Source organism: Bemisia tabaci, chromosome 3 (assembly GCF_918797505.1).
Source record: "Bemisia tabaci chromosome 3, PGI_BMITA_v3".
NCBI lineage: Eukaryota > Metazoa > Arthropoda > Insecta > Hemiptera > Aleyrodidae > Bemisia > Bemisia tabaci.
In genome coordinates this window covers 31,608,420-31,625,655 of record NC_092795.1, presented here as the reverse complement: position 1 = coordinate 31,625,655, position 17,236 = coordinate 31,608,420, and the positions used below count along the sequence as shown (strand labels likewise).

The following is a 17,236-nucleotide window of genomic DNA, read 5'->3' as shown; positions in this document are numbered from 1 at the left end:
TGGAGAAACGCCGTATGAGCCTTCAGGCGTTGCCGAATTTTCTTTGATAAAGCACGAATTTCCTGGTAAACTTATGAATATTTTCCTTCAAATTTGTTGGAGGATTTTGTTCGCAATTTCACCTACAGCTCTTGAAAATTTCAAGGAAATATATTCATAACTTTCCTCAAAAAGGTGGAGAAGTGGGCTGGGTCCACACCATTTCGCGGGGAAACAAAGCCAAGAAATTCCAAAAGTTTAAATTAGAGTCAAAATTAAATTTTTTGACTCCAACTTAATATTCCAATGCAAACTGCCTGAGCTGAACACTCTCCCCCCTCAGTTTCGTACAGGTGCGCATTAGAGTTCAAAAAATTTAATTTTGACTCTAATTTTCATTTTTGGAATTTCTTGGCTTTGTTTCCCCGCGAAATGGTGTGGACCCAGCACCATTTCTCCACCTTGCTACGTACAGTTCAGGCCACTTCTTAGTGTTTTTTTTTTTCATTCCCTCAAAAATAAACATTTTATCGAAGAAATTTTAGGAACTCTCGAATGTTCATACGGCGTTTTTCCTTAGCACGGCAGAATGGGCCACTAGACAAGGTATGAATCAGAGCACTCCGCAACATGGTTTCTCTTCACGATTTTACACGAAAATTTCACGAAGAAAATGATTAACACAACTGGAATTCTGGGAATCAACTCCTAAACAAGATATAAGTGTTAACCATTAACAGTAGGTGAACGGCAAAAATACAAATGATGTCATTTGTATGATCCAACTTCCATTTGATATATGTTTAAGACACTTGATAATATCTCGTTCAGAAGTTGATTTTCGAACTTCTCGTTGTGTGAACGGTTTTCCGCTTAAAATTTTGAAGAGAAAACATTTAACGCTTTTTTCTGGTTCAGACTTATATCGCTCATTCGATGGTTAAAAAGCAACACCACTCATCTCCGTTTGCGGCGTTCTGTTGTACTTAATTTTTCTTTGGAGAACCAGTGAACATGATTTCCGGAAACCTTTCTGGATTTTTCTTTGGAGGATTCTATATGCATGAAATTTTGAAACACCGCAATTGAGATGTGCGGTTTTCCACTTTGGCCATCGAATTACATCATGAAAGTATTGCTATTGTATCGGGGTAGTATGAATTTTGCTTACTCATACTAATGGAGGGGGCTCCTAATTTTGTAATTTATTACAATAAAATTGTCGAAATAATTTGCATTTTCTGCTTTGCAAATTTTTCACCAACATTGCATATACGTATAGAGCCCGCGTTTCATTGATCGCTTAAAATCGGTATTTATTGACCAGACGATTTGAAAATATTGCAATTTCACGAGGTAAAAATTACAATATTATCACAGTGAATTGCAAAATGATTTCAATAATTACGTTGCACTGTGCTACTTGGGTTTGAGGTACAGTGATATGAGTATAGTAATCACCAACAAACCCTATGGTAGCCAAAATCGTAACTCTAATAGAGTTTATCATAAGTATCAGGGCCGGATTTACCTCCTTGCCGCCCCCTTCTCATTCGTTTTGAAACATCAATGAAAGCCATCAAATGAACGTGCCAGCGGGGGAGGGGTGCATAAGACACGTTTACTGGTGGTGAACACATTTTTTGGGAAAGCCCTGTCAACAATACCAGCAAAAGTTCACCGAACTTTGCGCGAAAGCTAAGTTTCTTAAACCTATCTCTGTGTAGACAAGGCCTTCCTTCCTAAGAAATGAACGAAAAAATTTTGAAAGAACAAACATAAGCGTGGATTAATGATTTTACCTTCCGCCGCCGCGCCTCGCAGACCGCACTGTGTTTGACGCAATGCGTGAGGTATTCATGCATTCTTGTAGGCACTATCCGTTTCACGCTGTCCGCAATGACCGCACTGTGTTTGATGCGATGCGTGAAGTATTCGTGCAAACTTGTAGGCGCTAATATGTGTTACATGCCGATAGCCGCGCCGAGGGCTTCTCCTTTTCATCTCAAGTCCTCGTCATCATTTCTCTCTAGGTAAGTCGCGCCGCTCCAGGCCAAATTGCGTGTTTGGTTTCTCTTTTAACTCGACTAATTAAAGGTGCTGTCTCTTGTATCACTGAAAGACGACAGAAGTAGAAATTACTATACTCTCAGAAAATGAGAGATTTTGTCGCCTTTTCTAGTTTGTAATTTTTTTCTAAATCCGAATTTTTTCATACCTACATTTAAAAAAATTGCAAAATTTGCCACCATGGGCCGCAGCCCATATGACCACCCGCTAGATCCGACCCTGGATCCGCTTTAAGACCTATCCGTGATTAGAGTTTTTATTCGAAACCATGCCAAAAAAACACTGAAAATAAAATCAGGGATTTTTTTGTCAACATCTGAATATTCGGGGAATTTTTGAATTCAAGAATACTTGTCACCTTTGACTAAATTAAAAACTTAATTTTGAAATAAAACTAACATTTATACATCTATTATGAAGAGAAAAGCTCACCTTGAAAAAATACTTATAAAAGCCAAGATTATGATTAAAACTATTTTAATACTTCGATTGTGTCTCGCAAAAAGGAACCAAGAGTATTCCAATGTCGCTAAGATTGTGCAACTTTTTTTACCTTGCAAAAATAAATGATCATTTAAACTAGTTTCACCTCTACTCCCAATAAACTATGAATTCAAGACGAAAATTACCGTCGTAAAGTTTACTTTTTGCAAAGAATGTACCTCGGTTGTTGTACCAAAGTTGCACAATCCCAGCAACATTGAAATGCTCTTCTTAGTTCCTCTTTGCAAATTGCAATCCAATTGGTTGTTGCTGCAAAAAAAATAGTTTCCCGCAACCTCCTATACAATGATCCAGTGACCACATAAGTTGGCCCGAGCACAAATTTTTCGGGAAGAAAGGCTTTCCCCTTCCTGATTTTTCACTTAATATCCGCCTGAGTTTCGCATATCTTCCGTTTCTCCTCGTCGCAGCTTCCATCAAATCGCAATTGCCTGGAAACTAGGACCGCACATCTTATCTGATAAAATCGTTCGCCCTTTAGACCGATTCTGGTGGATTAGGCTATACTAGTCAATGAGTCAACTGTTTGTCTAATTTCATTACGTGAACGCAGAAAAAAACGGGGTAAAAAAACACTAATGTGTGATCAATTTTCAAGGACAATTCTGTAATTTCTCCTACGATTTTAAATAGATTAAAACGCGTAATATCCTAAATCTAAGCTCAGATTCGGATTCCTCGTGAAAAATTGATGAGATTTCATACATCATATGTTAGAATAGCGTGAAGGAAAGAGCAGGTCTAATGACGTATAAAAACACTAATGTGTGATCAATTTTCAAGGACAATTCTGTAATTTCTCCTACGATTTCAAATAGATTAAAACGGGTAATATCCAATATCTAAGCTCAGATTCGGATTCCCCGCGAAAAACTGATGCGATTTCATGTATCATATGTTAGAATAGCGTGAAGGAAAAAGGTTTAACGACGCGTATAGATTCTGTCATGATTCCCTTTCAATCAAATGAAAAAATGAATCAATGAAAACCATCAAATGAACGTGCCAGCGGGGGAGGGGTGCATAAGACACGTTTACTGGTGGTGAACACATTTTTTGGGAAAGCCCTGTCAACAATACCAGCAAAAGTTCACCGAACTTTGCGCGAAAGCTAAGTTTCTTAAACCTATCTCTGTGTAGACAAGGCCTTCCTTCCTAAGAAATGAACGAAAAAATTTTGAAAGAACAAACATAAGCGTGGATTAATGATTTTACCTTCCGCCGCCGCGCCTCGCAGACCGCACTGTGTTTGACGCAATGCGTGAGGTATTCATGCATTCTTGTAGGCACTATCCGTTTCACGCTGTCCGCAATGACCGCACTGTGTTTGATGCGATGCGTGAAGTATTCGTGCAAACTTGTAGGCGCTAATATGTGTTACATGCCGATAGCCGCGCCGAGGGCTTCTCCTTTTCATCTCAAGTCCTCGTCATCATTTCTCTCTAGGTAAGTCGCGCCGCTCCAGGCCAAATTGCGTGTTTGGTTTCTCTTTTAACTCGACTAATTAAAGGTGCTGTCTCTTGTATCACTGAAAGATGACGAAGTAGAAATTACTATACTCTCAGAAAATGAGAGACTTTGTCGCCTTTTCTAGTTTGTAATTTTTTTTTCTAAATCCGAATTTTTTCATACCTACATTTAAAAAATTGCAAAATTTGTCGCCCCCTATAGATTTGCCGCCACGGGCCACGGCACATGGGGCCACCCCCTTAATCCGGCCCTGGTAAGTATAGTAAATTTCTTCAGCGAGGGTGCAAATGCTCAAAGGTGCATTGAGCTAATATACTTGAAAAAATGAGCAAGGTGTCACAACACCAGTTAAAGAGTCATTTCTTTTACCCATCCCAACTTATGTCAGTAGAAGGTAGGTACATACAATAGCCATCATGTACCAGCACCCCTAATTATACCGCGCAGACGAAGGTACAGTGTTAATTCTCAAAACGCCTCAATTATTTTACGCAGAGACGAGCTTGTTTTCACTGTGTATGTATACAAATAGAAATTGAGGACAACATAACAGGTATTTTTCCAACTGCTAAAACCCTTGACCTATAATTTTTTCCCCTTCTTATTTGCACTAAATTGAAGGGCGATGTCGTGGATTGAATAGAGGACTGCGTCTTTATCTCTATAATATTAAATACAAAAACAGATCCACCCAGTAAAAAGTTTCACATCACGGCATTAATGATATGTTACCGATTTTTACGATCACGGCATGATAACATGCAAAATATGAAACGCCTGCAATGTATTTGGGTATGCAAAATGGCCATCTCCCGAGCCTGAAAAGCGGCATTCAGGCGTTTTTATTCAAGTACTGTCAAATGAATGTTCCTTACCGAACTCTTCAGTTTCGATTTTTCTGGCAAATCTGACGCTATGCACAAGTTTCAATTATCTCTGCTACGGAAAAATACATTGAATATTTAACCTATCGAGTATTTAATAAAAAAAAAACTTGCAAAAGTATAATGAAAGAGAGCCAAGTAGTATACTCTTTGCAAAGAAAAAAAACAGGTTTGAAGATGCATTCTCTCAAAAGACAAGGGTAAATGGGCTACATTTTGCAATAAGGAACTACTGTTTCTGGCTTGTTACAAAAAAAACACATAAAGTCATTAGCTTCTTTATGCAGACAGGTGCTTTTAATGACAAGTCAGAAATTGTAGCTCCCATGGTCGCGAAATGTAGTCCAAATGTAAAAAAGTAGTCTAATTAAAGCTTCTAGCCCTGAATATTGTTTGCGGATCATAAAATTTTGACGGCGTAAAATATACTTCAAGAGGGACTGTTTTTACTTTATTTTTTCAGAGTGTCTCTTGATTCCTTCTTTTCAAATGCTACCAATTCGTTTTATCAACGGAGAGATCGAGGCATGCTTACGCTCTCTTCAATTCAATCTTTAATTCCGCAACAAGCTTGAAACATAAAGATCGGGGATGGCATATGATTTCAATGTCACAAATACAGTGTCTTTATCGTATGCACAACTTTCTTGTCGAAGGTCTCAGTACGTTTTTCAACAGGAATATTCATTTGGGGCATGGGTGTTTTGCCAGCCCTAGCCATAATTCGCAGGGAATTATTATTCCCGTATCGCAACTCAAGTCTGCTGTTTCTCTCCCTTCTTTAGACCTCCAGAAATAGGCTGTCCTCATTCGGATGAAATTATTCGTTGGTTAATCTCGTATATTAACTCGATAGGGTTGCCTGAATTTGCTAACCTCGGCACCAAACGATGCTAACTTTCAGCGGGAGGTTTGATGTTGGCCAAATCGATGCCGGCTGGCCCCAGGCCACTATGGCGTGACCTTTTTTCTTAATCTCACGCAATCTTGACCCAATATTTATACGGTTTTCTTTTCGTTAATTGCTTCGCTGAATCTTCCAAGTTAAGCTGTTACTTGAAGCCTTTGAAAGGAATAATTTGACCGTTGAAAGGTACTTTGACTTGCTTTTATTTTTACGTTATTATCATTTATGATTAAATAAACGCACGGTTTTGTGACATTTCTTTATTCGTCATATCGTTACTTCGCAAACACTAACAGCAGAAGACGTAAAAATTTAGTTATAATTCACTTCAGAGGAATCAATAATTATTTTGAGGCCAAGTTAGGATTGTGTCTCAAGCAGACATCATTTAGCAAAATCAACCTGACTGCAATTTAAGTTACATATTCCCTTTCATTTTCATTTTTAAAGAGAAAAAATCAACTCAACAATAACAAACAACTAAATGCATTTCCTCTCGGTGAATTTTTCCCAGATTGTCAAGAATATACAAAAAAATCGAGTCAGAGTATTGCATATAGCTCTATGTTAAAAAGATGAAACATGAGAAGAACTTAGGCAACGGCTGGAATTTAGTTGGGTCATTTCTGTAAAATCCGTCCAAATCGACGCCGAAACCTTGTCGATGACAACTTTGCTGGATTTACATAACACCTTGCCATGTCTCAATTTTGTGAGTGCACAAAGGCTGTATGTGCGCAGACCTTTGTTTTATCTCTAACCAGCGGCCCGATTATTGAAATTATGTCAGCCCGATACGACAAGACATAGCCCTATCTTAACCATGCAATATATCGCAATTCGATGTCTTATCGGGCTACCTTAAACTTTCAATAATCGGCCCGCTGCACAGTCTTCAGGTTAAAGCTTAGGTCTAAGTTCCGTTGCGACCAACGTCTAGCATGTGAAAGAATTAATCACTCTCACAATCAGTCTAGATACCGACACATTCCCAACCGTAGAATAAGAAGAAATTATGTACACATGAATTTTGGGTCTCATCCTTTCTTTAGATGCAATGTATTTGTACATAGTCCTTCGTAAATGCGTCGTTCATATTCACAAAAACTCGTTGAATCGTCAAACACTCGAAGTATGTCTAAATAACGTATAGATACAACTATTCGTGCTTTTGAGATGTCCGTGTTGCATAAGCAAAAAATGAAGGCGCTCGAGGAGTCGTTCCAATCGTTTCATGTCACATCGTTTATAAGACCTTGGGTCGGCGGGCAAGGGCCGTGATGGAGATGGAGATGGAGCTATACTTCCGCAACACCTTTTGAACCTGATCGACGTGTACGAGAATGCATCATTCACAGTCTAAAGCGAAACATTCACAGCTTAGGGTCGTGTCCATAGTCGTTCTTTAAAAGATCCTTCCCTTGGGAGTTCTCATATGGTTTTCATTGTGATTTCAAGCGGTTCACGGAGATTCTTGACAGCAGAAAAAAGGACATGTCTTTCAAATCTCGGGTAAAATTCAGCAGTATTTTGGAAATAGATTCTTGCAAAGGATTGCAATAATTTGCCACTGCGAAAATTTCAATATACGGAAGAAAAAATTCTATGGTTTTGACAAACTTTAAAGTAACACCTACCTCAAAATTTACAAAACTCACTGTATATTTTCTTTCATATACATTTTGTATCTTTAGTGGTAGTATATCATTGTAATGCCTTTCAAAGATCCATTTCCAAAGATATAATGCTAAATTATACTCACGATTTGCAACAACAAAAAATGCTCTTTTTATGACGCTACGTTGAGGATCTCCCTGAACCTCCCTCAATCACTGATTTAATAAACGTATGGGCTCTCTCAAGGGAAAGAGCTGTCTAAATACGACCATTAACAGGACTAGATTTTGCAATCAAGAGGTACAAATCCTGGATTATCCATAAAAACACTTATGTGCATAGACAGAAATTGTAATCCCTCATTGCAACATGTAGTTTACAACCCTTAGCCGTAGTATCGGAGAGAGGATATGATTACAGCACTATTGCCGCACTACGGAAAAACGTTGAATGAGTTTTCGCACGGCGCCAAATTTCTTCGATAAAACGCGAATGTTCTTGGAAATTTCTTAAAAAATTTCTTCTGATTTTCGTCATTATAGGGAGATCGAGAGTATGGACAGATGTGAAACTCCGAGAATCCATCAGGCCTTCACCGATGCTTCTGCGAATTAAATTAGGGCCCAGAAATGTAGCCAACCTATGCATTTCAATTATCCAGAGCGATTTACTAATATTATTGTTACGAACCGTCGTTTATTAAGCACGGGTTTGACTCAGTTTTCGCATAAATTTACTCAATTTTGCGGAAGAACGCTCATTTCTGTACATTCTTGGCCATCTTACTTAGAATTAGAATCTGCAGACTGGGAGTGAAATTTTGTGCGTAAGAAGTTGGTTAGAAGGGTGGCTGCACTTTTGGGCCCTAAGCCCTCCATGAACCGATCTGTCCGTACTCTCGCTATACTCTAGGGAGATCGCTTACTCTTAAATCGAGTGATTCTTTCGTAATGCTTGCGTTAGCCAATTATTCTTTTAATTTGACGGACCCAGAGTCTAAATACTGAAACATATCCATTTCCAAAACACCTGTTGGTCCCTGATATAACAAGATTATCGGACTTATCAGAAAACCTTTGAGAGAATTCGTGCCAATCGGCAACGACGTCGTAACTAGTCAGCCACCACTTCCGAGGATGAGCTACTCCTCTTTGTCACTCTCGTTACGCGATAGGTATATTGATTGCCTCTTCATTTTTATACGCTCGTCCGGGTGAACGACCCCCTTTGCACTTCAAACACAGCTGACCAACCGCTTCCGTCACCCTCGCAATTGTTGTCTATTCCCGATTCATCGTTTCGGGGATGACCTTGAGCCGCGGACACCCGTCGTCCGGTGAACTTTCAAGCTCGAATCCCACTATTTTCATTACCCCCCCCCCCCCGGGGGGGGGGGGGGGTACGCCCCTGCTTCGCGGTTCAACCCTTTGAAGCACTTCGCGTCTTCAGCGTCATGCGTTACGCCTTACTCTTGGACTTCATTTTGGAATTTGGAACTATAAATTCTAGCCCGGTTTAAAAACAACGTATGTGCCATTAGTTTTCCTATGCACATAAGTGTTTTTCCAGAAGAGCCAGAATTTATAATTCCAAATTGCAAAATGCAGTTCTCTTATGGTTTTATGTAGTTGAAGAGTAAGATAGTCGAGCAGGCAGTGCTAAGGGATAGTTCGTTGTCTATCCTAGACAAAGAAGCGCAGCTCTATTTAGTAGGGTAGGCAAATTGAATGAAACTGCAAACAATCAGCTTTTTTACACGAGAATGACTTTCGATTTCTGACGAAAATTTTGCTAATTTTTCCTTGTGATCAGAAGAAAAATCCGTGAAATTTTCAGTGGAGGTGCCCAAAAGTTTTCAATTAAAAATCCGATTTCATCAAAGTATAGTTACGTTCTTTTCTTCAGGAAACGACAAATTGGACGTATCTATGCTACCAAAAACTATCTGAAGCTTATAATAAATTGGAAGCAGTGGCGTGGCGTGCTTTGCGATATATCGATTGATCAACCATTTAAACCTATGGAAAAGGATCGATAAACAGGGTGCTCGCAACAAACACGTTGAATCGATTCTTCACCATAGTTTTATGTGGAGAAATATCGATAATCGATCATTCACGCCTCGCCACTGATTAAAATGAGCTATTTACGCAATACGTGCGTACTTCACAGTTCCCTTTTCTTTATAAATAATTTACGCGTGGTTCCTTCTGATCACAAGGCCCGTTGCCGTTGGGCCCGTGAGAGAGGTGAAAGTAACTACCCATCGCATACTGCGCGATATAAATGACAATGCTCCGCCTTCATTTCGTGAGATAGGCAGAGGCGATCACAATAGGGAGGCAAATATTCAAATTCCTCGTAGGATACCTGACTCTACTTTTTACCAAAATTTCCTCGAGTTACATGGCATCTACGTTGTCAAATTATGAAAGCAGAGTGGCTAGCGAGGAAACCGGGAAAAATCAGGGAAAAGTCAGGGAATTTCGTCAACGGTCAGGGAATTGCTTGTGGAACCGGGCTCTACGAAAAAATTTCTTTGTACATATTTTCAATGGCATCTACATCGTTATTCAGCGTTAAGCTAATTCGATTGTCTCAAAAAGAGCCCATCCAACACACCGCGGATGGTCTAAAACCGTGTTGTTACTCTTATGACGGCCTCCAGCGTCCATAAGTTAATGTTGGTGTCAGAATCTTTTTAAAAGCAAACGGTGCGGTTATTATTTTCAGACCACTTTTTGAAAATGTTGAAATCTAAAGAATGAGGGTAAAATTCATAGTAATGCTTTGACTATTAGGCCTCTTTCAGCCACGAAAATGAATTCTCAATGAAGAAACATTGAAATTAAAATTAGAACTACATAAAATCGTACGTCAGAGCCCTGAATTTCGAGTGTGAGTTTGATTGTTTCCTTACCTTTGTCGATATCTACGTCAGGAGAATAGGATCTAAAAATGTATTTACCGTTTTCTTTCTAATCCGAAAGACAGTGTCTGCTAGTGTTAACTTGACTCTTTTTTCATAGTTTTTCGGAGGACTCCGAATGCTCCATAAGAGATAATGTTTAAAACCTCATATATTAAAAATTTTAGATGAAATAAAATAAAATTAACTGCGAATGCAATTAAATTACTAATATTTCTTGCTCATTTTAAAAACAGTATAAGTAATTTGATTTTATTCGTACAGATAGGTACTTTTGTGGATGAGCCAGAAAAAGTATTTCCTTATTGAAAAAATTTGGTTCAAATACCTAGTGTGATTTGAAAGAGCAGAATTGTTGAAAAATTCGCCCTAAAGATGGTTTGAATTCTCCATATTTTCGGAATTCAGGGAAACAACAGCTTTAAGACGTAACCCTTGCACTCCATGTCTGTCTCAGATCGGACACACCAAGACCCAAGAAATTGAGGAGCCCGTAAAAAGATGGATGTCCGAGACGAGACCTTTGACCCTAACAGGAGGCATAATAAGTTGGGTGACCTCATTCGAAATCACGCTATTATTTTCACCCCTCTGTTTTCGAGCTCGCCCTCACCTCGAACGGGAGGAATGCAAAAATGCTCGGAACAAGTAATGAAAACCTCAATTTTTGAATATAATTCTTTTAACGACCGCCCTTCGTAATCACACCGTGCGCGTCCCCGAATACCGAATGAATTTATGGCCCAAGTTTCAAGTTGAATAATTGGATCTTGCTCCAGATAACACTCCCAGTTCGGAGGACATATAACGCCTTCGAGGAATGTTGGGCTCGTCTATGCTCGGTTTTTCCTTAGCTCAAGGTGTTTAAATAGGGTCAAGCTTAATGAGAAAGCTGACAGCAGTGCATTATGGGATAAGCCTTCAAAATTTTAAAAGAGTCGTTAAGAAGTTTGTGTAACCGTGGATTTGTACGTCCTCGATATTTACCGTAAAATCGTATTGTGTTTGGTCCACTGGAGGGTAAAGCCAAGAACATTTAATTTACAGTTAACAATTACGCCGATAAAACTAAGTCGTTCTCATCAAGAAAGTGCATCACATCACAATCAGTCACGTCCAATAAACGCGCGACCTTACGGGCGAGACTTTGATGACAGCGCTTGAATACAACCGTGCTCGAGGGATGTCCGCATTGCATACTCAAAAAATGAAGGCGCGTCACTTTTCTGCAACACTTAAAATACGAGCGTAGAAAACTATGCTGTCACTGACAACACGGAAACGCTGTATGAGCCTTCAGACGTTGCCAAATTTCATTAGTTTCAATTACGAATTTTCCGCGAAATCTGTTAACATTTTTCCTCGAATTTTCAAGAGAATTTTATCCGCAATCAGATCTCAATTGTCTGAAGATTTCAAGAGAAATAATCATAACTCCTTTTAAGAATCAACATAATATTGGAGGAAATTTAGGAACTCTCAAATGTTCATACGGCGTCTTCTTTATGTGAGACAAAAGACGTAGCTGCGAACAAGAAGTAATGAACACCCCTGTTTATGCGGGATTTTTATGCATCAAGAAATAAAATCGGGTTCTTATTGAAGGAACAAGAAAAGGTTGCTTTATAAGTGTGAAAGAAACGGGTACTCCGCTTTTGAATTTTATCTTGCCACCCTGAGCTTGCACCTCCATGAACTATTCTCACAAATACGCGTGGTTTAGATTTGGAGCCGTCATGTAAAAATACAGGTAAAATTTTAAACATTCGAGTTTTTAGAAGAAAAGAAAGGAGGAAAAGAGGTGTTTTTTTATTTTCTCAACTAACCGAGGGCTTTCCCTTTTACCTAAATTAAAGAAACCTAAAAAGTTGTAATTCAACTTCCAATAGGATCTCACCTCACAAAGCGTCGTGGAATTAGAACTCCACCACGGCTCTTACCCTCCGATCAAAAGTCTTCCAAACATATTGGCAATCGACGAGATACGCCTCTTCGCGCGCCTTCATTTTTTGCGAATGCAACAAGCGCATCTCAAGAACACGAATAGTTGCATCAAGACGTTGTTACGACTTACTTCGAGTGTTTGCTGATTTACTGTGTTTTTATGAGTATGGTCGATGTATTCATGCAATAGAGAGCTATGCGCAAATGAACTGAATCAAACGGAAGGATAAGACACGAAAATCCTGTGTGCACAGTTCTTTTTGATTTAATCATTCGTGTACAGCTTCCGCAAGCATCGATACGTCCATATAACATTCCATTCCGATTATTCTGCCGTGCAATTAAGGAAGAACGCCGTATGAACATTCGAGAGTTGCCTAATTTCTCTAGATAAAACATGTATTTTTGAGGGAGGTTAAGCTTATTTTTGCTTATTGTGTGAACATTCGAGAGTTGCCAAATTTCTCTTGATAAAACATGTAATTTTGATGACATTCATGTCTTTTTTTTTCTTTGAAATGTTCCGATATTTTAGATTAAACTACGTACAAAATTGTCTGAAAATTTTGGAAAACAATATTCGCAATTTTCCTAGTAAATTTGGTTTTTAGCGGAGGAACCTTGGCAACGTCTGAAGGCTCATACGGCGTTCCTCCTTAGCACGGCAGTACACTGGAAAAAAAACACATTGGATCTAGAGTTCAGACTCTAGAAAACATTGACAAGAGAAAATACTCTTGATTCAATCGGATTTTTGCTTGAATCAAAACGAAATCCGCTTAAATTAAGAGGCTTGGTTCTTGATTTAAGCTAGATTCTGATTGAATCAAGAGTCCTTTTTCTTGTCAATGTTTTCAAGAGTCTGGACTCTAGATCCAATGTGGTTTTTTTCCAGTGAATTATACGCGAACTCTGTGTTCATTTTTTTGTGATTTTTCTTTTATTTTCCCTTGACTGAACCTAAAATTCATATGTGCAGGATGATTGGCGACAGAGAGGGCGCGGGTTGGACCAGCTCACCCACAGCTTACGTCAGCCTGACGTGGTTAGATTCTTGGGAGCCAATGATCCATTGCGAACAGGCAGCGCATCCTTGCTCCGACTCCTCATAAGCATCCTCAACGAACGGAAAGCTCCTCTTCGCGTTCTCACTGGCTGTTTGAAGGCGCTGAGAGCTTTATGTTTAGCCCTCCCTGTCCAGGTATATTTATTATCTGAATCATTGCATCGGCGGATCCAAGGGGGAGGGGCGTGGGAGGCTCACACAACCCCCCCCCCCCCCCCCGAAAGAAAGTAGTAGTAGTAGTAACATAAGTTTATTCTAAAGCGGTGCTCTAGCATCTAAGGCCATTTACACCAAAGAAAGAAAGAAAGAAAGTAGTAGTAGTAAAATAATTTTATTTTAAAGCGGTGCTTTAGCATCTAAGGCCATTTACACCTCTAAAGAAGGCAGTAGTAGTAGTAAAATAATTTTATTTCAAAGCGGTGCTTTAGCATCTAAGGTCATTTACACCTCTAAAGAAGGCAGTAATAGTAATAAATTTACATGGAAATTAAGGTTACATCAGTAAAAATACAAGAGGGTTGAGGGGAAAGGTTAAATTTTGAGATTAGTGGAGCGCATAAATTCAAAAAGTTTTACAGGATGAGTATTCAGAAGTAAATTTTTAAGAGAGGGTAAGGGGTAGGGAAAAAAACGTTTTCGGATTTCTTTATAAAGTGGGCAACTTATAAGAACGTGATCTACTGTTAAGGGGGAATTTGGACAAGAAGTGCAAGCAGGACGGTTTGATTGGGTCATCAAATAGCTATGGGAAAAATGTGTGTGACCAATTCTCAGTCTAGTTTGGACTACTTGTTGAAGTCGAGTCAAATGAAAGTTTTCGAATGAAGGTGAAGTAGGCAATGCAGGGGGGCATTTAGTATTGGTGAAATGCTGCCACTCAGTAACCCAATGGTGGAGAATTTTTCCTTTTATATCTAGAAACAGATCTTTAGAGGTAACCGATCCCTTCGAGAAGGGGCCAATTGAAAGGCTAGACTCCCTGGCTGCAGAATCTACTCGAACATTACCCGGAATATTAACATGTCCTGGGCACCAACAAAACAGGATAGAGAAATTTTTTAGATAAGAAAGAAAGAAAGAAAGAAAGAGGGGACTGAGGAAGGAGGAATGAAGGGTGCTTATATTCGGCGATGATTTATTACAAAATTTATTCAAACCGTATATGCTTTAAATTTTCGAAAACTTTCTATGGCATAACCCCCCGCCATTCCCCCGTACAAAGTGTCTGGATCCGCCTATGATCATTGGCCAGGGTCGTATTTATGGTTGTTCTTTAAGGTGATTCGATGGACGCCATATTTTGTGTCAGAACGGCATGCGATATATCGCATCAATTGGTTCCAGTTTTTCAGCTACTTGTCATTTTTCTCCAATTTTGAGATCGCAATTCTGTTGTCAGGAGACTAGAGCACTCACCAACCAATTTTAACAAAGAAATTCAACGTAACAAAGGCGTGGTTTTTTCAGAGAGAAAACATCGCATTCGATACTGATATCGAAACTGCACTCGAACGCGATATTTTCTCTCTAAAAAAACCACGCCTTTATTGCGTTGAATTTCTTTGTTAAAATTGGTAAGTGAGTGCTTTAGTCTCCTGAAAACAGAATTGCGATCTCAAAATTGGAGAAAAATGACGAGTAGCTGAAAAAATGGAACCAATTGATGCGATGTATTGCATGCCGTTCTGACACAAAATATGGCGTCCATCGAATCACCTTAAACAAGGCTCCTTTTTAGAAGGTTCCATTTGTTTTACATTCTGATTGAGATAAGTTTAAGTAAATTCTTAGCATTTGAATCATAAGAAATGACAATTTTTGCCAGCCTCGAGCAAAATGCAGCGGTATAACTTTGGAAATCAGGAATGACTCAGAGGGATTACAATGATTGTCACCACAATAAGTGCAAAATACAATCCAAAAAATTCCACGATTTTGACAAACTTACTTCGGTACCTTTAAATTTACAAAACTCGCAATATACAGGAGGATTGGAGTTGAAACCGCTAGACTAGGAACGTGTTTTATTCGTCAAAATGACTTTTTTCTTTAAATACATTTTCTCCAAAAGTGAAATTTCAGGACCCCTCCCCCCCTCCCCACGAATTAATGGGTAGGATAATCAGACTAACCCGGGTTATTATTGGGTTAAATGGTTTTCCCTGTATTTTGGCATCGATAACAGACTCTCTTTGACGAGTGGTTTAGTCTGTTTTTTTGTTCCTCGAGCGTAGTAGATGAGATAATCCAGATTTCTACTGAAAATTTCGAGTGTACTATCATGTTTCACGGCTAGAGCACTTTCTCTGTCAATTGCTCATCAAACTGGCAACGCTCACTTCAAAATACTACGCATAGTACTACGATGAGTACGATGACGAATTCTTGGCCTCTCATTGGTCCGTTCTGTTTTGACTGGTTCATTCATGAATTGCATTGCGCTTACGGCGCATGCGCAACACCAGCAGCGCGCGAGCCGCGAGCACGCATGGAGCACAGGCTGTAACTGTAAACCAAAGTAGCAATCCCATTATTAGTTAATATTTTCTTGTTTTATTCGACGCAGAGTTCTTTATTGATTTAAATAATGTGTGAAATTAAGGGTGTTCAGATTGATACTTCTATTTTATTCAAATTAAGTAGAAATAAACTTTCGATCAGGGCAATCGACCTCCCATCAACAATAATCAGATATAACCTTTCGAATGAAAGCATGTTTGTTTTGTAAGTACTCCTAAAAGTTTTCTTGTAATTATTCTCGTTTTCTTGAGCCCGTTTGTTCTCCGACGAAGAAAAATTTTATCTCTTCAGTTTCTATTATATTCTATGAGTCAATCTTTCATGATGGTCAGGAAAATGTATTGAGAATCACAGCTGTCGTTCTCTCCCAAGTTTGTATTTACGCATTGTCTCTGTGTCTAAATTTTTCAACTTTTGATTCATTTAATCGTGAAATTTAGAGTTTCTTTTCCATACCTGGACAAAATTAAGGAGCAAAACTCTGTTCATACAATCAATCATTTAGAGATGATTACAGCCATCACATGTTTCATTTTAGTTTTCTAGATCCACTCCAAGACATTTCCACGGTGAAACTTCCAAACCAAGTAACTCGGTGAGACGTTGCAGACTTCCCCACCCACTTCATTTTTTAAGTGGAAATCTGATTAATGTCAATCCTTCAAAGCTGCTGTGATTTTTCTTCTCTGTGCAAATAATATTCTGTAATAACTTCTCAGAATGATATTGAACAGTTGGTCTCTTTCAAAAAAATGAAATGGGAGTGGAGAATTTCAAACAATGCAAACGAGATAGATTGGGAGTTTCACCATCGATTTATTCTCAATCCCATGCATCTTATAACGATGTCAACATCAATTTCTTTAGCTGCTAAAATGAATGTGAAATTGTTCAAGTAACATTTTAAATCATTTTAAATTATCAATGAGGCTGCAACAAGAGTAAATCATCTTCAAAAACATGAAAACAAAATTACAGATATTTTGGTACCTGGACTTCCGGCACTGAGGTCAATTGTGTCTTCTGCAACATCCTCTCAGCACTTAAGGAGATTCGATGGTTTCCATTTTTTGTGTCAGAGCGATGTGCGATATATCGCATCAATCTCTTCCATAATTTCAGCTACTAGTCATTGTTTTTGATTTTTGAGATCGCAGTTTTGTTGTCATGAGACTAAAGAATTCATGCATCAAATTTGACAAAGAAATTCAATGTATTAAAGGCAGGGTTTTTTCAGAGGAAAAATATTGTATCTGAGTGCGGTTTCGATATCAGTATCGAATGCATTATTATTTCCTCTAAATAAACCCTGCCTTTATTACGTTGAATTTCTTTGTCAAATTTGG

The 17,236-nt window shown here is 38.8% G+C and overlaps 1 protein-coding gene across 1 annotated transcript in view; it reads left to right on the top strand.

Annotated features, from left to right (window-relative positions):
* LOC109043898 (uncharacterized) overlaps positions 1-17,236 on the top strand; it is a 58,539-nt gene that overhangs the window by 2,486 nt on the left and 38,817 nt on the right. Inside the window, exon 2 of the mRNA XM_019061253.2 lies at positions 13,284-13,505. Within this exon, the coding sequence (XP_018916798.2) occupies positions 13,284-13,505 (222 nt within the window). The remainder of the gene's footprint in view (positions 1-13,283; positions 13,506-17,236) is intronic.